Here is a 24,529-nt window from a genome sequence, read left to right as displayed (position 1 = left end):
GGACAGACCTCAGTCTGCTTGGATTACATAATCCCTCGGCTCTTGCTCACTAGCGCCCCCTGAAGTGTACACTCTGCACCCCTAACCAAAGTCCACTGTGTCATCTAACACACAACTGGTTGCTGAATTCCAATATTTCAAAGTCCTTATAAATGCTGTTCTATTAAAGGGACTTGTGGGTACAGGGCAGGGTATAAATTCAATAAATACAGTCGTACCTTGGAAGTCAAACGGAATCCATTCTGGAAATCTGTTCAACTTCCAAAATGTTTGGAAACCAAAGCACAGCTAATAAGGCCTTGCTTATAAGGCTTCGCTAATAAGGAAATCTGAACTGTTGCTATGACTAACTTTATATCAACACCTTCAGAAAAAGTTTGCAATGTATTAATGGTGAGCAGAACAAGGAAGTGCAGGGTTGGATAAATTTACAACATTCCTTAAAGATTCCCCAGTTGTTACCTGAAGATGGCACTAACAGGAAATAGAAAAATAGCAGAATTTCCTTGACGGAACAAAGTCCTGTCATAAAGCAAGCAGTTATGCACTTGCATAAATAGCCCTCTCGTTCTATTAGTCCTTTCTGTGGGACAGGAGTAAGTGGCAGAAGCAAAGATGGTGTTCACTCAGTGGCTTCTTCTGTTGGCATTACAATTCCTACGTGGGGCGACGGGTACCATGGTAAAGCTCAACAGCGGTGGGTTTGAAGACATTGTCATTGCAATCAATCCTGCAGTAGCTGAAGACAACAAAATTGTTGACAACATAAAGGTAAGGTGGTTAGATGTTTCTGAATGTATTGAATCACTGTCCCATCAGTGATATGCTGGAAAAATGCAGCGTGCATCTTGCAAGCATAGGTTCCAGGGTGGTACCAGACACCCCTGCGCCCAAGCTTATAGGTGGGACCCACAAGAAAATGTCAAAGTGTGGGGTGCTCCTCTTCCTTGTTCTATTCAGCTACATCTTCCTCTAGGATAATCCAATCTACCTTCTCTTTGTCTCCACCACCATTTAGTTCTCATTAGGCTGTTTTTTAAGGTGTGTCCCAAACCTCAAGGTTTTTGTCCCGTCCCCCCCCCCCCGAATATTTTTTTTCATTTCTGCAAAACTTGTGGTGAATCCAAGCCGTCTTATATGTCCCTCTTGTGAATTAGCGGTGCAGATTTGGCTCTATAATTAATGGCACTGGCAGCCTGAAAATTGCAAAAGGAAGGAAGGATGGTGGTGAAGAGCTAAGTGTGGTTTTGTTAGCTCTGTGTCAGAGGTAAATACTCTGGGGTAAATGTTGCGCTGGTTTTGACCATTAGATGTGGAAGTGCCTCATTAACCAATTAGAGCTGTGTGGGCACCAATTATCAGGATAGTATGTGATATGGAAATAAACTGAGGGGCAACATATAAACACAAAACCTTTTTAAATGTCTAATCAAGGTATCTTAGACCACATTTGTATATATGTGTATAGTTTTTTAAATTTTCTTTTAAGAATTTATAGGCCACTCTTCAGTTAAAAATATTAGCAGGAGAAATTCATACTAAAATGCTGGTGAATCTTGTTGAGGTTTTTTTTTAAAAAAATAAAATCAATTAATCAATCAAAAAGTGCTGTGGAGAATTAAATTTAAGAATGGAAAAAGGATAAATTGAGAAAAACCAAAATATTTCATCAATCTCTTGCCTACATCAATGTCTTTTTAGTGCCATACATAGGCATTTTATTTTCCATAGCGTTCTAACTTTCAGTTTTAACTGTGCTGTTTTATGCTGATTTTTATCAGTATTTTGATTTGATTATTGCTTTGCAATAAGCTAGATCACGGGGCGTTAGCTGAACTTAGGTCCCATTAAAATCAGTGCAGTGAGCTGGTCATGGCTTATATCCCATTACGTAGTTTCAATAAGAACTAAGTGAAACAAACAGCACGTTCCTATGCATGTCTGTTCAGAGGTTTGAGTTTGATGGGTTGTACACCCAGATAAGTGAGCATAAACTGAAGCCTAACTTACAAGGCAGTCTAAGCTTGCCACTGCATACCCTCTAACATTTCTCTGATGAAAATAGGGACATCCTAAGGAAAAACGGGACATTCCAGGATAAAATCAGAAACTGGGACCGCTTCCCTAAATCAGGGACGTGCCTGGAAAATAGGGACACTGGAGGCTCTGCAATTCCTGTGCCAGATCCAAGCTGGCGAGCAGATCCCGGTCCTGCTCAGCACCACCTTGGCCTCACAATGATCCATTTTGGTGCCTTTGGACAGACTTTCCATCTGCTCAGGCATTCAGTAGGCAGAAGGGGGAGTCTGCCCTGATGAAGCGGCACAACTGTCACTCTGGCACCAGTGGGAGACCAACTGAACCAGTGGAAGTGGGCACAGAGATACCGCCATTCAGTCCAATTCTCCCAGCTTGGCATAAGAGGGAGTTGGGTTACAGTCTTAGCATGGATCTAACCCTTTGTATTTTATTCTATATTGTATTGCTTTATTTGTAAATGAGGGTGGAGATATTTATGGGTGAATTTATCCTACTAAACAAATTATCATATGCAGTTTTTACAAGTGTGTATATATGAAGAGAGAATTTCCCTAATATAATATTTGTTTGATATTTTTTCTTATACCTACATTTCTGTATCCACTTTCCCCCAATAGATGCATTTTAGTGTACATGGCTTGGTTAGGGAACTACACTGAACAATTCGGCAAAGTGCAAATTTTGAAGGCTGGAGTGTTTAGGGTTCATGTATTGGTCTGGGAAATGCAAATTAGTTAGATTCTCATTAAAATGCAAATAAAATAAAAATTAACACACACACACACACACACACATTCCTAGAGTAGGCAGTAGACAAGCTTTCTTGGGGAGATAATTCCCAAAATATACAAATATCCCACTAGGGAATTTTCTGTTAATTGTCTCTTAGGCTTAGTAATGGCTTTTTCACTAAACAGGGATGGTTGTACACTCTATGCAGTGCAAGCCTGAATAAACAATATGGTTACACACCCAGAAAGTTAAGAGACACAACTTTTCTCACTGCTTCAAACCAAACTAAGAATGGTTTTGTATGTTGAATTCCTATATATCAGGTTGCTGTTCAAACCATTAGAGAATATGAGCACATGAAGGGCATCTATCATCTACTTAAAGATTGGAGGATAGGGAAGGCTGCCCATCCCACAACCTTTTCAAATGAATTACCTCCAGGTTCGGGAGGGAGGGCAGAAAAGACCCAATGCACGTTCTACAAGTGTGAATGTGAATGCTAGTCGCTGAACACTCATTATTTTCCTTGTAGGATATGCTTAAAGAGGCATCTGCTTACCTCTTCAATGCCACAGAACAAAGATTTTATTTCAAGTCTGTAAAAGTTATAATTCCTTTGAAATGGGCAGCAAAAATTGAATATGGAAGAGTAGCTACAGAATCCTATGACAAGGTAAGTGAGGCGTATGCATTTAAATTTAAATGTACTTGAGGGATTTAAAAGAATATTGTGGCAAATAACAATAAACATTGGGGCAGAAATTGCAAAATAAGACTGATCTAATATTCGCATGGGGTGGTGGGGAGAATCCTTCAGATATTCCTGGGCTTACATTTTGCTAAAGATCCATATAAGTGAGCTGCATGCAATTTACCAAGTAATACAACCTCCCTACAGGTGGGAGTAGAGGGACGCGGGTGGTGCTGTGGGTTAAACCACTGAGCCTAGGGCTTGCCGATCAGCAGGTCGGCAGTTCAAATCCCCACAATGGGGTGAGCTCCCATTGCTTGGTCCCTGTTCCTGCCAACCTAGCAGTTCGAAAGCACGTCAAAGTGCAAGTAGATAAATTGGTACCGCTACAGCGGGAAGGTAAACAGTGTTTCCGTGTGCTGCTCTGGTTCACCAGAAGCGGCTTAGTCATGCTGGTCACATGACCTGGAAGCTATACGCTGGTTCCCTCGGCCAATAAAGCAAGATGAGCGCCGCAACCCCAGAGTCGGTCACTACTGGACCTTATGGTCAGGGGTCCCTTTACCTTTACCTGTGAGAGTAGGGGTGGCTTAGATGGAGGGGTGGCTCTCCCAGCTAAGCCAGTCTCCTCCTGGCTGCCATGGAGTGACATGCCAGCGCAGCATTTCCTCTTCTACCCACGGAATGTGCATTCCAGGGCTAGGCAGCGGACTTCCCCAAATGGGATGTTCTGGGATGCAGGAAGGGACCGAGGCAACCTGGATCGCCAAGCCAGTCTCACTGCCACTGTGTGCCAGCTTTAGGCCCAATGGGAGCTGCCCATCCCACCCCTTCCGTCATGACCATTGCAAGCAGCAGAGTTCTGGGGCGGGGGTTAAGGACTGCACCCTTAGGGTTAGTGTAGAAGTGATGGTGGCTGTTGGCTTTGGTAGCTTTAATAAGGGCTGAGACAAATTCATGGAAGATATCTCTAGCCATGACTGTTAGCCATAATACCTCAATGTAACTTCCCATTGAAAAGGAATGAGTCTCTGAATACTAGCTGTTGCTTGCCTGTCTGTTCGCTTCTAGGTAATTGCTGTTAGGGTCGGAACGCTGGACTTGTTGTTATTTATTGCATTCATATTCCACCTTTCCCCCCCAAGGGGCTTAAGGTGGCGTACACAGTTTATCCCTCCTCATTTAACCTGCACAACCTGTGGGGTAGGTTAGGCTGAGAGGCGGTGAATGGGCCCAAGGTCACCCAGTGAGCTTCATGACCAAAGGGTCTCCTAGGTGTTTACTCAAAAGAAATAAGGAATCCCCAACTGTTTTAAGAGATTTTTGTTTCAGGCAAAAACTTCCGTTCAGCCCTACAGTCCAGAATTGTGCCTTTCTATTCAGAACAAAAATCTGAGGGTGGTTTGCTGAGGCAAACCCCACCATATAGTATTAATAGCAAAGGTATTTTGGTGATCTTTTAACCAGGTTCTATTTTACTTTAGGCTGATGTCATAGTGGCAGAGCCTTACCAGAAATATGGAGATGATCCTTACACCTTGCAGTATGGCGGATGTGGGGAAAAGGGAAGATACATTCATTTCACTCCTAATTTCCTGACCAATGACAGTTTGCATGCTGTTTATGGATCACGAGGTAGTACCTGTTAATTCATCTTAAATTATCTGTATTTATTACTACAGTCTTAAATAGTCAATGTTTCAAAAGACAGTAAACAGAGCAAGAACTGAGAAACCATGGTTTGGTTTTATATGCTTAATATCTCCTAAGTTTATATAAGGAATTAGCAATAGTTTCATGTTAGGTTCATCTGAACATTTTCAGACCATAAAAGCTTGCTTTCTGAAGCCAGCTGAACTTGTTTTTGTTTCACTTCAGGAAGCTTGCTGTATCATATGCTTTCAGACTAAGCACTTTGACTTCCATTTCCATATTGGCCCTTAAAAGCTTGTCATCAACAATTGACAAAAATGTACATAGCAGAGGAATGCCCTTTTCTGCAAGAAGCTGAGTAAATAATTTGGTTCTGCATGAGGGATCCACTGTATTTAGTACCCAGGACACCTGAAGTGTGTAACAAATAGCTTTGTCAATGGTCTTCCACAGGCAGAGTGTTTGTTCATGAATGGGCTCATCTCAGATGGGGAGTCTTTGATGAATATAACAATGATGCACCTTTCTATACTACTGGGATAAAGCAAGCTGAAGCAACAAGGTACCGTCCATAATGTATACCTCGAACGATATAACAAATCCTTTACGGCTGATGTTTGCCTTGGGTTTGTTAGTTTGGTTGTGGTATGAATAATTGTCCAGAGGATTAACCTATAATTTGGTGGTATTGTAGGGAATACAGTTAGATTCCCGACTGGGGGTGAAAAAAAGAAGAAGTTGATGAAATCATTAAACATATATTTATAAGTACAAGGTAGAGCACAACCCAAACTCCCCTCTCCTGCCTGTGGGGCCTCCACAGTGGGGACCCCACCATGGTAAGCATGGCAGAAGGTGGGGAGCAGAATGATCAACTTCATAAATAATGTCTAATATTCTTCCATAACCTTTTAAAATATTTTGTCCAGAATCAGTCTGCTAAGTCCTGATTCCCATTTTTATATATGAATGTCTAAGCGTTGCATGATTATTTGTTATATTTTTCCAAGAAACCCTTGCAATTAAAAAAAACGAGTACAATATGAGATCCACATATTGACTTTTTAACTAACTATATTTCCTTCTATTATACTGATTAGATGCTCTGCTGGTGTCACTGGTCAATATATATTCCCAATTAGCCCAGGAAAAACGAGAAAATGCAAAGTTGAAAGCCGAACTCAGCTGTATGAAGCTGGATGCCAGTTCATTCCAGACAAAACGCAGACTGCTCAAGCATCTATAATGTACATGCAAAGTCTCTCTTCAGTAAGTATGCGTAATGTCAATTGGAAGCTATAGGCTTCCTTATTTAGTCGCTGTCTTGAAAAATGCAAGATGTTGTCCATACTCAACTTTGGCTAAATTAAATATTATTTCTTAAGATTATAGTTTAAATCCTGCCACTAATATAAAATAATTTCAAGCTTCTGCTGGCTGTTTCACTAAGGTTGGGAGAAACTGTGTCTCCAAAAAAACCATGGTATTGACCTAGTAGTTGGGTAGGAGAGCTGGAAAAAAAATCACATCTGACAAGCATTGCACCCCTTTGGTTTCAGATAGAACATGGGTCCAAAAAGCCTGGAGCACAAATTTTCATGGTCCTCTAGCGGCTATGGTGGCTCATTTATCTGAAGTAATGTATTTAGCATTAATTCTGGAAGTGTATATTCAATTCTGAATAAACTAAGCCTCCTGATATATATATTGCTCTAGGAGCACAGGAGCCAACTCCTAGGGGCCAAGGTCCCTGTGGGCTCCCCAATAAAATCTTTGAGTGGGCTGACCCCCTCCCCCCAGTTGATGGGCATTGGATTGATTCTGCAGGTCAGAATCGAGTATTAGTGATTAGGCTGCCTGTGCAAGAAAGGACCTGCTGCCTCTGTCCCCAAAGGGAACTGCTTCTTCCCTCTTATGGGATACTGGAAAACAAGGGATAGCACTTAGCTACACCCAATACAAGCCTCCTCCTCATTTAGCCAAGTTTCAGCAGCTGCCCAGCTATTTCTTCCTACCCTTCCCTCTGAAAAAGAGTACAAATTAATGAGATACCCTTGTAGCTACAGGATAAGCAGAGGAAGCTCCCTTATTGGCGCTCAACTGCCTTGTAAAGAGATGGGATCCTGGGCAGAGGCGGTTTTAGGGTGCTGCAACTGTGAATTGCACAGGGTGCCACTGCTGCAGGGGGTGCCAAATGTTGTAGAACGGAGCGCAAGAGGCGGGGAGGGCAAATTTTAACTTCACACAGAAGGCTGCTGAAATGCGAGAGCCCAAAGTCTGCCACTGTCCTGGGTGCCACACACAAGCACTGACACTCTCCGCTGCAAACTTATTAACTCTGTTGGACATGGGACCAGTGGGTGAACAGAAACAGGCTCTTTGGAGACGCTTGTCACTACATTTTTTGGGGGGGGGGGTGAGATAAAGGGCAACAAATGCCTACAAAGAAAAACCCAAATAACACCCTGCAGCCATTTTTGTATGACAAAAAATGTCCACTTTCACAGCACCACTTCATAAGGAAAGGCTGTTAGGAATTGCTAAGAAGTGTGTGATCTTGACCAGTTCTCCTTCTCTTTTATTTAGGTTACTCAGTTCTGTAATGAAAACAACCATAACATGAAAGCAACAAATATGCAGAATAAACTGTGCAACTACATGAGCACCTGGGAAGTAATTAAGAAATCTCCTGACTTTAATAATTCAACTCCAATAACTGCCCCTCCACCTGATCCCACTATCTCCTTGCTGCAAACACGAGACAGAGTTTTGTGCCTAGTACTTGATGTTTCTGGAAGTATGGATTCAGTAAGTCTGTGATTTACATGTCCATAGGAAATATTTCCAAAAAAATTCAAGGGTTCGGAATTACCGGTGTGTGTGTGTGTGTGTGGAATTACAGCAGCAGCATTTATTATCATTATTATTATTATTATTATTATTTAAAAAAAATGGCATTCTGTGTTAGAAAGAGTGAAGGTCAATTTTGGTTTACCTGATTAGGGTTGGTGGTAAGGGCAAAAATAGGTACAGTATATAAAAGGAGGATTCCCTGGATGCCAAGATCCAGGTTTGGGTCAAGTGCTCTTTGGTGAAAGAACCCCAGCAGATATTTTAAATCACCAAATACACAGCAAAGTACAGTCATACCTCGGGTTGAGTACACTGTGGGTTGTGTACTTTTGGGTTGCGTAATCGCCGGACCCGGAAGGAAACACTTCCGGGTTCCGCCGTGCGCGTATGCGCAGAAGCTTTCTATGAGCTTAGTGCATGCGAAGAGTTCTGCATGCTTCGTGCATGCGCAGAAGCGTTCTGCGCGTTTTGCTCTATCGGTGCTTCGTGCATGCTCTAAAGCACCGCTCGGGTTAAATACTTTTCAGAGTGCGAACGGCACCCCGGAACGGATTGGGTACTTAACCCGAGGTACCACTGTAAAACATGGAAACACAGACTGTTAGACCTTTAAAATATCCCTTTCTGAGTTCTTTCCAAAGTTTCCCTAGCATAGAAAAAGAAAAAAATTAACATTGGTTAAGTTAGGCTGAAGGGGAACAATAGGCTTGATTATCTTCCTCCCAAGGTGAGGGTGGGGTGACCTAGCTACGCCTGGCAGGACATCTTACTCTATGGTATTAATCTCTTCATGCATTAATTAGACTTAAGCATGTTGGTTATATGAGGCTGGTTATCCCACAATTAGATAGTTTAATCTGGATCTTTACTAAACTACAGCAACTAAATCAAACAGAAGATCTAGGCTAGGAATGGGCAACCTGTAGTGTAACATTGGAACATTATTAAACCCACTGCCTAGCTTCATGCGGGTGTGGAGATCCCAAAGGAAGAGATAGAGTGTGGGAATGGGAAAACATGGTGGGGTGGAGCCAATACTGAGCAAGGGAAGGAGCCATGGCTGCTTTATTAAGGTGAACTGGGCACTGCCTGACCAATCTCAGTTTGCCCCCAGCCAGCTCCTGCATGCCTACTTTCTTAAAATTAGTCCAGGGAGTGGCTCTGCCTGCCAGCTTCCTTATCTTTTGTCTCAATGATGCCCTTGTATTACTCAACACAAGGAAGAGGATGGGGCAATACTAGAATTAGCTGGCTCTGCCTATCATTGGTTCTGGCTCCACCTGCTGTTGGCCTGTCTTTCACCCTACCACTGGGAAGGACGGAAGGCAAAAACCCTACTGCAAGCAATCAGTTCAGACTTCTGGCAAAATCAACCTGGTCTTTCAGCACCCTCAACAGGGCAGGAAGCTTTAACAGATACACAAGGCTCCTTGCTAGAAAAGTTCACTGTTAAAATGTGGTGGAGTTGGAGGAGTCCTGTGAGTAGGGCTTAATGTGTGTTCTCAGAGCTCATTTTCTGATGATAATCCCTGAATCATTTGAGATATACTCTGCTATGTTTCTATCATCAAACCAGTGCCTTTTCCCCCTAGAAAAATAGATGCCAGTACTCACCATGAAGTTGTTAGTTAAGTGTCACACTTTTTAACAACAAAAGTGGTGCCGGTACTGTATACCCTTGAGTATCCCCTTTAAAAAGCCCTGCTTCAAACTAACTAAAGAATAGCTAAGCAAATAAAAACAAGGTTCTGGATATGAGTTTATATTTGCCTAGGAGATAGAAGCATTTCGACATTTGTAAAACAGTCAGAAAAACATAGAATAATTATTCTCCAAGAGCACAATTCATGGTACAACCCCATTGAAATGAACGATACTCTTGAGCATCCATTTCAATGCAGCATCTGCAAGAAAATCTCCAGATATATTGCACCCCAAATCAAAATATGTAAAAGGTAATTCAGGATATCCATAAATGTTGTTGCATTTTGTCTATATAGTATTCATATATGTTTATCAATCTGTATTTATAAAGTACAACTATCAATTTTTAAATATATTTTATTATTTTCAATTTTATACATTTCAATAATTTTACAATAATTTTAATATTTCAAAACTTGACTTCCTTCCTCCTCTTTCTGCGGTTCCTTAAATTTCTTTTTAATATTTTCTGCATATCCAAATTAACTTAATTTGCTCATTTATTCTTCAACTTTAAATATCTACTCTTATACAACTGCAGGTTATTACAATAATCCTGACAATGTTCTTATCTGTTTATATTTGTAAATATTCAATAAACCATTTCCATTCTTTTATAAAAAGTTTGTGTCAGGGGATTGTTGCGGCTACTCTCGAGTAAAGACGCCCCAGTCCGCTCTGTCCTTCAGAGTTTTATTGTGCATATTATTTACAGTGCAGAGATATCAGAAAACATGACCGCCTAGTCCGATTCAGAACCCGGCAATGGCTGCTTCCGGCTCTTCGGCCAGCATAAAAGCCTGGGCACCCCAAAGCGCTTCCCCCAAGCCCTGCGTGTGGGCACGTGCCTCAATTCGGGCACCGGAAAGGGCTGCGTTCCTTCTCCTGTCCTCTGGCTGGAGCGTTGCAGAGGCTCCGGCACCTCGCTGCGCTGCCCTTCCCTCTCTGGCCAGCTGAGTCGGTGCCTTGGCTCTGACGCGTCTGAGAGTCCTCTCTCCACCCTGCTCCATTCCTCATTCCCTCCTCCTGACCCGCTGCTAGTGCTGTCACTGGGCGAAGTGCTGGTCAGGATGACTGTGGAAGGGTCCCTGTAAGGAGTCCCCCTGACAGTTTGTTATCTTGATTTCTTATTTTTCCAGTAAGTTTCACAATTTCTGCATATTCCATAAGTTTTTGTATACATTCTTCTTTTGCTAGGACTTCTTCTTTCCATTTTGGGCAAGCAACATTCTTGCTGCTGAAGTCACATACATGAATAAATTTCTAGCTTGGGTATTCTGTCCCTATAATTTACAAAGGGAAAGCTTCTGGGTTGTTTTTTTTTAACAAACATTGTTTTAAACATCTTTTTCAGTTCATTATATATTGTTTCCCAGTAAGCTTTAACCTTACTACAAGAGCACCACATATGACAAAAAGAACCTTCTTTCTCTTTACATTTCCAACACTTATTGGATTTGGATTTATACGTTTTTGCCAATTTACTCGGTGTTAGGTACCATTGATATATCATTTTCATATAATTTTCTCTTAAGACCATAACATGCTGTAAATTTTATATCCATATTCCACAATCATTCCCATGCTTCCATATCTATATTATGACCAATATCTATTACCCAATGTATCATTGAAGATTTTACTTGCTCATCCTTTGTCTCCCATTCCAATAATATCTTATATATTTTAGACAGCACTTTTACATTACATTCCAACAGGTCTCTCTCCAGTTGTGATATTTGTTTCCCAAACCCTTGTATCCTATCTTTCTTAAATACTTCGTTTAAATAATAGTGTATCCATGTTGTTAATTTTCCCGATTACTGTAATTCCTTAAATTCTTTTACTTTATATTCTGCTCCCTCTTATTTTAATAAATAAGTTGTCCATCCTTCTATCATATTCTTTTACTTCACCACTATAGCTTCCAACAGTGAGAACTAAAGTGGTGTTTTTACCTTTAATATATTTTTGCATTTATTTATAATTTTTCCTAACTATCAATTTTTATTTGCTTTCGGCAAACCACTGACAGCTCTATGGATGTTGTTTTTTAATTCATATGCAGTACAATCGCATCAACCGACTGAAGCAAGCAGCAGAAATATTCCTTCTACAGATTATTGAAGCGGGATCCTGGGTTGGAATTGTCACATTCAATTCCATAGCACAAATTAAGTCCGATTTGCAACTGATCAGCAATGACAGTGTGCGTGAAAAACTTAAAGCCTTACTGCCTACCACAGCTGGTGGAGGAACTACCATATGTGCTGGAGTGCAAACAGGATTTCAGGTAAAGTAGTTTTTCCAGATGCTTATTGTGGTGCAGTGGGAAGGATTTGGGTCCAGCAAAGCCATCCAGAATCAGCAAGGGAGCAAGAAATGCATCGGACATGCTACCTCTGAATACTAGGTTGGAGGAAGCACAATTTTCTCATTTGCCTCAGAAAGCTTTGGCCAGCCCACAGTGCAGATATGTGTTTCCAGGGAATGCTATGGCAAACATAGTGAAAGAACACATGGGCAGCGGGCAGAACAACCCATTTTGATTCTGCCCATATTCACTATCTTTTAAAATTAGTGAAGTAGCAAATGCTATTTCAACATGAAATCATATCACACCCATCTCACCAAAGTCTACTTCTGTCACAGGTAGAAAATTAATACACACTTTTGTCAATCAACAATGCAACACAACACACTTGTAGAGCTTTTCAGCAAGTTTCTCTTACATCTTAAGCACAAAGTGTCCCATTGCTTCTACATTACTAGGTAAAAGGTAAAGGGACCCCTGACCATTAGGACCAGTCGTGACCGACTCTGGGGTTGCGCGCTCATCTCGCATTATTGGCCGAGGGAGCCGGCGTATAGCTTCCAGATCATGTGGCCAGCATGACAAAGCCGCTTCTGGCAAACCAGAGCAGCACATGGAAACGCCGTTTACCTTCCCGCTTTAGCGGTTCCTATTTATCTACTTGCATTTCGACGTGCTTTCGAACTGCTAGGTTGGCAGGAGCTGGGACCAAGCAACGGGAGCTCACCCCGTCACAGGGATTCGAACCGCCGACCTTCTGATCAGCAAGCCCTAGGCTCAGTGGTTTAACCACAGCGCCACCTGGGTCCCACATTACATTACTAGTTGCTGTTAAATTTTTAAATTCTCTTTTTCATACAGGTGATTTTAAAAAAGTACCCAGATACCAAAGGCTGTGAAATTGTGCTCTTGACAGATGGAGAAGATAGCGGTGTAAGCTCTTGCTTTACTGATGTTCAAAATAGTGGGTCCATAATTCACTCAATTGCTTTGGGACCAAGAGCTGACAAAGGACTAATAAAGTTGGCAGATATGACAGGTAAGTGATTGAGCAGAATGTCTTACATGACTCTTTGGTGCTACTTGGTGTCCCCAAAAAAAGTTTAACTTACACACAGATTTACTCAGGAAGCCAAGTAATATGTGTGTTAGTTGAGAGATTCATTTAAACGACATTGAATTAGGAGGCTGATGTTGGTAAGGATATGAGTTTGGGGAAATGAATTTATTTAAGATGACTTTATTTAGATAATGATGTGCATGACAATGAATGAGAACTGCACTAATTTGGTGCAGGATCTGTTTGAAAATTAACTGAGGGTGAATTAATTGAAGACAAACTGATTTGGAGTGATCTAGGGTTGGGTGCAAAGTAACTAAGAACCTGAATTGGATTATTTGGATTGTTTGACTTGCTTTTGTGACATTTGAAGTCTAAATTTGCTTCTATACATATAAATCAGCATTTGCAAATTTATGTAAATTTGTAGCTATGGGCCTCTAGCCCAAATGGTTTAAATACTCCTGGCCTCCCTTTTAGGTGTCTGTGTGTTTAGCTGGTGCTCCTCATAATCCACACCTAAGACAACATGGGGTGCAGGAGCAATACATGCTCCAAGCCAGAAGGGCCCCTGAACTCTTGGCTTTCATTTTTATTTTAAAAGTAAGTCAATTGGAAATCAATTAGAAAGCAAAACATGGAGGCAAATATTAGGCAGATACAGGGAAGCTTCTGTTGCTAAGGATGCTTAATCACTTAATCAGTGTTGCTAAGCAATCAGCATTAGGAGTGCTGACCACTCCTGCCACCTGGGACTCTGGAGAGGTGTGGGAGCGATCTGGGCCCTGGGAGTCCTGTCAGCATCCTTGTCAGTTCCTAACATTAAAAAAGCTGCACCTACCATTCAGATCAGTGTTTATGCAACCATACTGGATATACTACTACAAGACCCAGCACAATAATGTACAGTGGTACCTCTAGTTACGGACTCAATCCATTCCGGGGTGCCGTTCGCACCCCAAAAAGTCTGCAACTAGAGCGCTGCTTCTGTGCGCACGCAGCACGATAAAACGCTTCTGAGCATGCGCGCGTGGCGAAACCCAGAATTATACACTTCCGGATTTTCCGCGTTTGTATCCTGAAAAAACACAACCGGAGACTGACGTAACAAGAGGTACGACTAATACATTTTATTCCATCTGATAGATTATTCTAATTATTATATCAATTGCATTTCAGGAGGTTTGAAATTTTATGCCACTGACAGTTTGGATTCCAATGGCCTCATAGATGCTTTCACTGGAATTTCTTCAGGAAGTGGAAATATCAGTCAACAATCGATTCAGGTCTGGATTACAAAGATTTGGGAGCAAGCAGTAGCCTATCGTAATGATTCTTATCTTATAATTACTAGGCACTGTACAAAAACTGCAAACAACAGTGTGTGAAATCAACTCTACAGCCTGTGATTTGCTCTTATTGTACAGAAATACCCAGGTAGAAAGGCTAATTGCAGAGGCAGATTTTGGCAGAACTGAAACATTTCAAAATGTTCAGGTCCGGTACAAAGAGCATCCTATCTCCCACCTCTGTGAAATAGGGCACAGCTGAGTCTCCTACCCCCCCCCTTTCCGTAGACTACATCTAGAGGGCAAGTAGGGAGGCCATTGCCCCTGCTTCCCCAGGGGGTGAAGGTAGGAAATCCCTAATTCAAACCCATATGTAAGTAGGAGCAAATTTGGCTATACCCCCAACCAGTTGGAGCCCACAAGTTAGTAGTGCCCCAGCCAGGCCAGAGTGCAAACTCCCCTGGAGCTGCTTTTACAACTGTTTTGCTTGCCAGGCCCATGCCTGGAGACAAAGCTGGTGGTATGTATCTCCTGTCCTGGTGAATTCTTGCTTACTTCTCTTCCTCTGTGGCAGGTGTGGTGATCCTTTGGTTCTCCAGATGCTATTGAAATACAACTCCCATCATGCCTTAAGCCATGCTTGCCAGGGCTGATGAGAAGTGTAGTTCAACAACATCTGAGAGCAAACTTTCCCTACCTCTGGTCTATGGAATTAGATTTGTGTCTTCCAGTTTCAACCTCTTGTTTCTGATCACTGGTCGGATTTGTCCTAGGTTTTTTTTTTTTTTTTACAAAACCATTTCTGTTTTCAGGTATCCTGCTTATAACATAGCTTTGTGTTGAATTCAAAGACACCATCAAAATGTTATTATTGTTATTATTCTTTAAATTTCCATACCACCCTTCATCTGAAGAGCACAGCAAAAAGGTAAACAGTGTTTCCGTGTAGTCTGGCACTCGTCACGGTGTTCCGTTGCACCAGTAGCCATTCAGTCATGCTGGCCACATGATTGGGAAAGCTGTCTGCAGACGAACGCCGGCTCCCTCGGCCTGGAAAGCAAGATGAGCGCCGCACCCCACAGTCACCTTTGACTGGACTTAACCATCCAGGGCTCCTTTACCTTTGTACCTTTTACCATAATACTTAATGTTTTGTTTTTAATACCAACAGCTTGAAAGTAAAAGTCATAACGTTGGTTCCATGAAGTGGCTTGATGGTATTGTAACGATTGATAAAACAGTGGGAATTGACACTTTCTTCGTTGTTACATGGGACACAAGCATATATCCACCAGGAATTCTTCTGATAGATCCCAAAGGAAAGAAGTACAGCAAGAACGACTTTGTCATTGATAATACAAATGTCCGAACTGCTCGACTCAGTATTAGTGGACATGCAGAGGTAAAATCTCAGCTTTCCATGTAACTCCTGCAATTTCCACACAGAAAATGTGGAAATGTCTGTCTTGTAGAGCTTTATGGAACTACAGCTGTGCTATTAAAGGGTTGTGCCATTACAGCTAAAATAGCATGATATATCATGCAAGTTTGGAAGAACCATTTACTTCCTGAAGTCTTCTATGTAGCATTTTGTGATGGTCTTAAAGAACTTTAGTATTCCAAATTAGCATTTTCCCCACCTACACAATGATTCGGAGGGTTGTGTCTGCAAAGTCCAAAGCCCTAAAACGGTTCATAAAGTGTGTTAAGGCCCCTTCACAGCTGCCACTTGAATCTGTGCCAGCTTTGCTGAAGCTGAATCTCACTGGGAAGTTGTACAAGCTTCCTTCTTGGCTCCCTGATCCTAATGCTCATTTGGGAACTGAGGACACTTCCCTGCTCCTGCCCACATGATACCCAGAAAATCATTTGCCAATGTTTTGGAAGGTAAAGTATATTTTTTTCTAATTAAAACTTCAAGGCCTACTTCCCTCTTTTACTCTCCAAACTTCTAGAGTGCTAAATCCAAACACGCAGAGAATGGAGTATACTCATGCAAATGCATACTAAGGTCTTCAGGTAGAAATCCTGTAACAAATAGGAAAAGGATTAGGCTTGCAGACATGTGTTGCCTCTTTGGATTTCTGCTGTTTAAGACTTCTCTGCATTGTAATCCATTTCCAATTGGCTTCTTCCAATTGGCCTTCTCAGAATTGGTCTTCTCAGGTCCACTTGGGTTTTTTCCACCATTGGCTTCTCCATCCCATACTGTGTTCTCTGCCTTGGTATTGAGTAGGAACTGTTTTAGTAACATGTTCCAGGGAACAAAAGCCCTTTCTCATAGAATCCATATTGCCAATGGGCCTGTGCCAAAATTCAGGTTTGAATTGTCTGTATTTTTCCCTACACACACATTTTCATTTCCTAGTTCATCCTGTGCACAGGATGACACTGCTGCCAGTACCCATTTTTCTTGGTAGTACATTTTTCATAAAAGACATACTGTACCATCTTTATGAAAACACAACAACCATAGGAAAAGCAAATGTATTTCTTCAAATTCCTTAGATATTGTATATTGAATATTCTTTTGTATTTCAACACTTGATCTGCAGGTGGGAGATTGGGAGTATTCACTTCAGAATACACATTCAACACAGCAAATCATATCAATAATGGTAACCAGTCGAGCAGCATCTGCATCTGTGCCTCCAGTTCTTGTGAAGCCCTATATGAATCAAGATACTAATAGCTATCCTAATCCAATGGTCATATATGCAGAAATCAGCCAAGGTTTCTTACCTGTTAAAGGTGCAAATGTCACAGCCATAGTTGAAGATGAGAAAGGAAAAACTGAAGAGCTTGAGCTTTATGACAATGGTTCAGGTAAGTATTTATTGCAGTATGCATCTTGTTATTTTTTTCACTGACATCCAGTCTTGTCTAATTTGACATAGTGGCCTCCAAGGCCTCTTACAAAGATATTTTCAAAACCAGCCAGGTGTGCTCCCTCAGATGCATTGAGCCAATATCCCCATTTGGAGCCTACTGCAAAGAAGGCACGCTCTCTCACACCCAGCCCTCAGAGACAGCGCACAGAGAAAGGCTTCAGGTGATTCCAGGGTCTGGACAGGTTCATATGGGGAAAGGTGGGACTCTGTGACTGCAGGAAATGGAGCATGCAGCAAGCTCTAATACATGTTATTGTATTATTTTGGTTTGGTAGGTCATGAGTTGTGTTGGCTTACGTTGTACAGATATTACTAATCAGTCCCTTATGATTCCATACTATCACATTAAGTCAGGCATATTTTCTATTTCCATGAAAACAGCAGCAGTTACTATGAGACAAACATCTCCTGCATGTGTTATGTAGGGTTTATAATGACAAGTGAGAGGTTTGCTTTGGATGTTAAGTATTAATATTTATGTACTCAGGTGCTGATATTCTCAAGCATGATGGAATCTACTCAAGGTATTTCACATCATTCACACAGGATGGTAGATACAACTTAAAAGTGCGTGTCCAAGGGAAAGACAAGGATGTCAGACTGGTCCCTAGACAGAGTCAAGCACTCTATATACCAGGTTTTGTGGAAAATGGTAAGGATTCATTGTGAAAAACCATTTACAGTGGGTACCTTGGGTTACAAACACTTCAGGTTACAAACACTTCAGGTTACAGACTCCGCTAACCCAGAAATAGTACCTTGGGTTAAGAACTTTGCTTCAGGATAAGAACAGAAATCGTGCTCCGGCGGTGCGGCGACAACAGGAGGCCCCATTAGCTAAAGTGGTGCTTCAGGTTAAGAACAGTTTCAGGTTAAGAACAGACCTCCAGAATGATTTAAGTTCTTAACCAGAGGCACCACTGTACTAGTAATATGTAGCTCTAGAGTTCTCAAAGTATGGGTGTCTCGAGAGAAATGCAAACCTTTCCCTTCTATTCCCCTCCCCATTGTTGACCTTTTAGATTTAATACAGATATTGAATATACATCTCTGGCACCTCCACAACAGTGGTGAACTCCCGTTGCTCTGTCCCAGCTTCTGCCGACCTAGCAGTTCAAAAGCACACCAGTGCAAGCAGATAAATAGGTACCTCTGTGGTGGGAAGGTAAATGGTGTTTCCATACGCTCTGGCTTCCGTTGCACCAGAAGCGGTTTAGTCATGCTGGCCACATGACCTGGAAAGCTGTCTGTGGACAAACAGCGGCTCCCTTGGCCTGAAGCAAGATGAGTGCCGCACCCCATAGTCCCCTTTAACGGGACTTAACCGTCCAGGGGTCCTTTACCTTTTACAACTCTGACATATTCTACTCTCCTACAATATTCTATATGCTGCCCAACTTGTTGACTGAATGCAGAGCCGGCCCAACAATGAGGCAAGGTGAAGCACCTGCCACAGGTAGCAGAAACACAAGAGGCAGTGCCCCACCCACACCACTGCTTCTGCCATCAGAATGTCCCCCTGCCAGCAAGGGGCAGTTACAATCTCCTTTCTTGTAGTTTGAATCCATTGTTTTGGGCCCTACCCTCTGGAGCAGCAGAAAACAAGCTTCCTCTATCTTCCATGTGATAGCCCTTCAGATATTTGAAGATAGCTACCGGTATCCTATTACCTCTTATACATGCCTTGTCTTCTTTTTGTGTTTGCACACAAGGAAATAAATCAAACAGACTTTCAGAATACTGAGAACGTTTGCAGAGATTCTAGTTACATCTTATGACACAATTTTTCTTTCTTTGGAAGGTGTAATAAAAATGAACTCACCAAGACCTGAAGCTACTGAGGATGAAATCCAAGCAAACCTAGGAAGTTTCAGCAGAGTTGCATCTGGTGGTTCTTTTGTGGTATCAGGAGTTCCTAATACCGGTACAAAACCCCAAGATGTCTTTCCACCCTGTCAAATCACTGACCTTGAGGTGGAGCTAGCTGCCGATGATGATGAATTCCTTTTGTCATGGACAGCTCCTGGGAATGACTATGATGTCGGACAAGGTAAGTGTGGAACCCTGTTTTAATCAACCAGTATGACTCCCTTGCTTAGAGATATATATATATTTAAATATGGCAAGGGAGGGGTTTATACCAGAATTAATCTCCCTGTAATATGCTAGAATAGCATGACACTGTTGCTCTGGGAAGACTGCAGTTCTCCCCTCCCAAGGCTACAATTCCAGCATCCTTAAACTACTGTTCCCAGGATTCATTGGGCCAAGTCAAGTGTTTGACTGCATGGTTTTAACACAGACATTGCTTTGTTTTAGTCCAGAAGGACTCCTAGGTATAGAATATGCTTTATTTGTTTGGAGGTGTAGCTGTTTTTCCTGTGTTGTGGGGGCAGGCGGGTAGAGCCACATTAGTTTTTCTTCTGTGGAATGAGTTGTTTTTGATGCCTGTAACAGTGCTTAGATTTCTAAATGTCCCCCTGGACCAAAAATGGTTCTGGACATCCCTGACAAATACCTGACAAATACCATGCTTTTAAATTAGCATGGAATGACAGCTGATCTTAACAACTTTGACATGGTGGCCATGTGAACCAAGCGTGTGCCCTGGAATATTTTCCAAAGTCTTCTGCAACACACAACGATGCAATGGCTGGTATGCAATATGCTTAGGGTTCCTGGAGGATAGGAAGTTATGCACCGATAGGCTTGTCACTGTTTCCTTGATCCATGTTTGAAGATGTACATCTAGCATGTCTGTTGTGGGTCCTTTATTTTGCAGCTGAACGATATGAAATAAAAATGAGTGAAAATCCCTTAGAATTAAGAGATGCAAGTTTTGATAGTGCCACTTCTGTGAACACTACTGGACTGACAGTGGAAGTCGCTGGGGTCAAACAATCTTTTCAGTACAAGTCAGAAAAGTTAACGAAAGAAAATGGCTCCTCCATCTACTTTGCCATTCGTGCCATTGATGGCAGCAACAACACTGGAAAACCATCTAATGCAGCAAGAGCAGTTGTGTTTTTTTCCACATTGCCAACTACTCCCATTTCTTCAACCACTTCCACTGCTCACACAACTTCCACTAATGTGAAACCCACTGGTAGTGTGATAAATGACACTACCAAAATCGTGATCATTGTATGTGCTTCTGTGATCATTATTTGTGTTATTGTAAGTATAACCATCTGTGTTGTACATAAGCGAAGAAACAGAAGTCCCCAGACTGGAATGTAATACAACTACAATGTTGGAGGAGCATCTAATATAGCAAAGGCAGTTATGATTGTTTCCCCATTACTTGGAGCTACTCCTAGTCCAAACAACATTTATACCACTCCTTCTAATGTATAATTCTATTCCTAACACTTGTGATAATAAAAAAATTCCTTCAGTAGCACCTTAAAGACCAACTAAGTTTATATTTTGGTATGAGCTTTCGTATGCATGCACACTTCTTCAGATATCTGAAGAAGTGTGCATGCACACGAAAGCTCATACCAAAATATAAACTTAGTTGGTCTTTAAGGTGCTACTGAAGGAATTTTTTTTATTTTGCTTCGACTCAGACCAACACGGCTACCTACCTGTAACTTGTGATAATAGTATGTACCTCTGCAGTTATTATTTGTGCATTTGCAAATCTAACAGTGAAGATACTGAAGCCCTAGAACTTCTGAGACTGGAATGTAATAATTATATATTAACTTTTAGGAGTCACTTATCCTAAATTATACAATGGAGAAAGAGAGTATATTCCTCTTTCTCCATTGTGTAATTATATAATTAGTTACATGATTTTAAATAGAACTCCTTCTGTATCTATGGTTTATTTCATGGTTTCCCAAAATTCTAAATGGTAATGTATACACACACAGCTTGAATAATAGATTAATATTATCTATTGTAAACAATGAAAGGTAGATTATATTATTATTGTATGTTCATACCCTGTAACATTTCATAGATGAAAATAAACACATCTGTGTTCAATAAGACTTACTCCCAGGTTAGTGATTGCAGCTTAAAATAGATTAGAATCCCTGATCTGTATATATAAAAATGTAAAAAATCGTGAAACTGTGTTTGACACTTTTCTCCGTAACCGCTTGACCGATCGTCCTGAAATTTTGACACAACGATCCAGGCCACTCCTAGAGCATTGTTGGGGGCAAAAATCCCTCAAATCACACACATGTCCAGGTACAGACCTGCTTTTCCACCAAGTCAAACAGCGCCCTCAAGTGGCGTAGTACCCTCCTCCAAACCCTCCCTTCCTGTGAAATCTAAGCCACACCCACAAACCAAATGACATCATCATCAACCAAGCAACTGAAAATCCCCCAAGGCGGCCATTATCATACCACTACGCCTTTGTTTAATGTAGGCCCCTGACAGGCCCGGGAGGGGAGGGAAACCCACAACAACGCACTTGGGGGCATGGCAAGGGGTTTTTACTTTACCATTTAGCACCACTAACCCCCCCCCATAGCTGCCAAGTTTTCCCTTTTCTCGCGAGGAAGCCTATTCAGCATAAGGGAAAATCCCTTAAAATAAGGGATAACTTGGCAGCTATGCCTCCCCCCAAAAAACCACCAAAAAACCAACATTGCCAAGTGGAGGTCGGGGCCTGCCTGGGGGGGGGGGTGGCACAGGCCACAGCACAGCCTTTGATTTATGTAGACCCCTGCACGGTAAGGGGTTTTTACTTTACCATTTAGCAACACTACCCCCCCAATCCACAAGACAAAAATAAATACCATCCTTAAAAACGTCCTGAGATACGCCGGTCATGGAGGGGGGGGACAAACTGAATAGATCATGGATCGGGACACATGGGGCCAGTCACAGGGATAAGCCACAACAGCACACCACACCCACAAACCCCGCCTCTGCCACGAGATCCTGTAAAACAGGAGGCCTTGGCTTCATTTTACATACTAGGCCTCAGGTCTACAGCCCATTAAATACTATCCCAAATGGAGCCCTGGGTGGGAGGTGGGGGGAGGAGGAGCCCAAATAGGTCATGGGCTGACGTAGGGTGGGGGGGGTAGATAACCCACATCAACGCACTTGGGGGCACAGCAAGGGGTTTTTACTTTATAATTTAGCACCACTACCCCCCCCCAATCCACAAGACAAAAATAAATACCATCCTTAAAAACGTCCTGAGATACGCCGGTCATGGAGGGGGGGGGGACAAACTGAATAGATCATGGATCGGGACACATGGGGCCAGTCACAGGGATTAGGCACAACAACACACCACACCCACAAACCCCGCCTCTGCCACGAGATCCTGTAAAACAGGAGGCCTTGGCTCCATTTTACATACTAGGCCTCAGGTCTACAGCCCATTAAATACTATCCCAAATGGAGCCCTGGGTGGGAGGTGGGGGGAGGAGGAGCCCAAATAGGTCATGGGCTGACGTAGGGTGGGGGGTAGATAACCACCCCATTTACAATCCCCTACCTTCCCCTTGCCACTTCCTGGGTTTTTTATGGAACTGAAAAACTCGGGTACTTCAGAACGCACCTTTTATTGCCAGGCCCTTACAGGGCCCGGGCCAGGTAGATAATGTGGCTCTGTTTTTAACCCTTTTGTTACTTTTATCATTTTACTGATTGTGATTATGCTGACCGAGGCCCCCTTTAGATTTGGAGGCCCACCCCAAGTGGCCCATATGACCCCCCCCTCCTTCTGTCTGGGCCTGTCTGTTGCTACGGGGCTATGGGGCTTCGCTAGTTGATCCCCCCCCCCGTTGGGATTCTTTAAGTAGTTATCTGGGTCCCAGGGCACATCATCATCCCCTATCCTTAATCTAAATATATAGAAATGTTCATGATTCGTTCGCAGGGGCCAATGTATGGAGATACAGGGGGGAGGGGACAACAGAGGGCTCAGACAAAAGTAAATACTGGGAAACAGAACCCAGAAACTGACAACTCCTTCTCCAATGATGGGGGCCAATGTAGGAAGATACCGGAGGTAGGGGCCAACACTCCCCAGGAACAACAGAAGGTTCAGACAAAAGTGCATGCTGGGAAATAGAACCCAGAACCTAACAGTTCCTTTTCGAAGGGTGGGGGCCAAGGTATGGAAATACAGGGGGGAGGGGCCAACACTCCCCAGGGACAACAGAGGGAAGGGTATCCTACCAAAACACAGGGATGAGCCGGGTTGGAGGGAGGAGGGGCAGGATACGTCATGGATCGTGACAGGGTGGGTGGGTGGTGTCACAGGAAAGAACCACAGCAACGCGTGGCCGGGTCAGCTAGTTCACCTATAAAAATTGTATTGCCTTCTTACTTTTTGACAGCAGCGCACAAACTGGTAAGGGGAGAATGGTGAAAAATTATTAAAGAAGAAGATTCCATGGAGAAGATTGGAACAATTTTATTTATGTTTTCTGATAAAAGGAAAGAAAAGTGGTCCACCGTCGCCATGATTAGGATACTGTGCTATGGACTCCCCCTCTCCCATGTCATGCCCTAAGCAGCCATCTCACATACACACGCCCATACACAAATAATCTCTTAACTTCAACTGGTAGGTTGATTTGAAGAGGTGCTGAGGGGCTCATGCTACATGGCTGACATGAAGAACTGCACCAGGGCCAGATCTTATTGGTGGGCTGCCCTCTCTCCCTGTTAAGTTTCAAAAAAGAAATCAACCACCTGGTTACCAAAACTGCCAATTAAGGATCTTAGAATTGTAGCGTTCTGCTCTAAAGTTTCAGTATCACCTTACCTACGCTCACACACCTACAATTGATGCAATGCTCAGATCTGGAAAAAATGATACTTATTCTATAGTACAATCCTATTCATATTTACTCAGATATAATTTTGTTCATGTTCAATGGTTGTTATTCTCTCCCCAGTCTGACCATGTTCATTTTCATATAAAGGCATTGAACTGAACCAAATATTCTTAATTGGAATGTAGAAAATTATATTTAGACACTGTGACATCTAAATCATAACCAGACGATGGTCTGAAGATACAGGTTGCATCAACCCTGCTGAAGTGAGACTCTTCTGCATTTGGTCAGTGTTTAAATGAAAGACTGCCTATGTACATAACATGGATGCTTATCAATGAAAAATGAGATTGGCATTAATGATATTTCTATGATACCCTATGATCAGAGGTCTCTGGGCATCTTACAATAAAATATTCAAATAAAACCCAACTATAAAAATCCAACAAAATCAAGCAACAGCCCACAGAAATCAATTCACAGCCCACAGAAGCAGATTACAAACAGTAAAAAGCCATTGTGCACTGTGTTTTTA

The 24,529-nt window shown here is 42.2% G+C and overlaps 1 protein-coding gene and 1 long non-coding RNA gene across 2 annotated transcripts in view; one reads left to right on the top strand and one right to left on the bottom strand.

Moving 5' to 3' along the window:
• Positions 1–24,529, bottom strand: part of LOC148685010 (uncharacterized) — a 38,115-nt gene that overhangs the window by 10,993 nt on the left and 2,593 nt on the right. The window lies entirely within an intron of this gene.
• Positions 616–20,643, top strand: LOC118089222 (calcium-activated chloride channel regulator 1-like). Its single transcript, XM_088673843.1, has 14 exons — positions 616–771; positions 3,305–3,445; positions 4,948–5,098; positions 5,570–5,678; positions 6,217–6,385; positions 7,703–7,924; positions 11,742–11,966; positions 12,849–13,026; positions 14,227–14,333; positions 15,508–15,738; positions 16,892–17,162; positions 17,715–17,879; positions 19,029–19,277; positions 20,010–20,643. The coding sequence occupies exons 1-14, from the start codon at positions 616–618 to the stop codon at positions 20,465–20,467; spliced, it is 2,832 nt and encodes a 943-aa protein (XP_088529969.1). The 3' UTR covers positions 20,468–20,643.

This window comes from Zootoca vivipara, chromosome 7 (assembly GCF_965207765.1).
Source record: "Zootoca vivipara chromosome 7, rZooViv2.hap1.1, whole genome shotgun sequence".
In the NCBI taxonomy this organism is placed as follows: Eukaryota; Metazoa; Chordata; class Lepidosauria; order Squamata; family Lacertidae; genus Zootoca; species Zootoca vivipara.
Note: the sequence above shows the minus strand (reverse complement) of the source record. Positions and strands in the feature narration are given on the sequence as shown.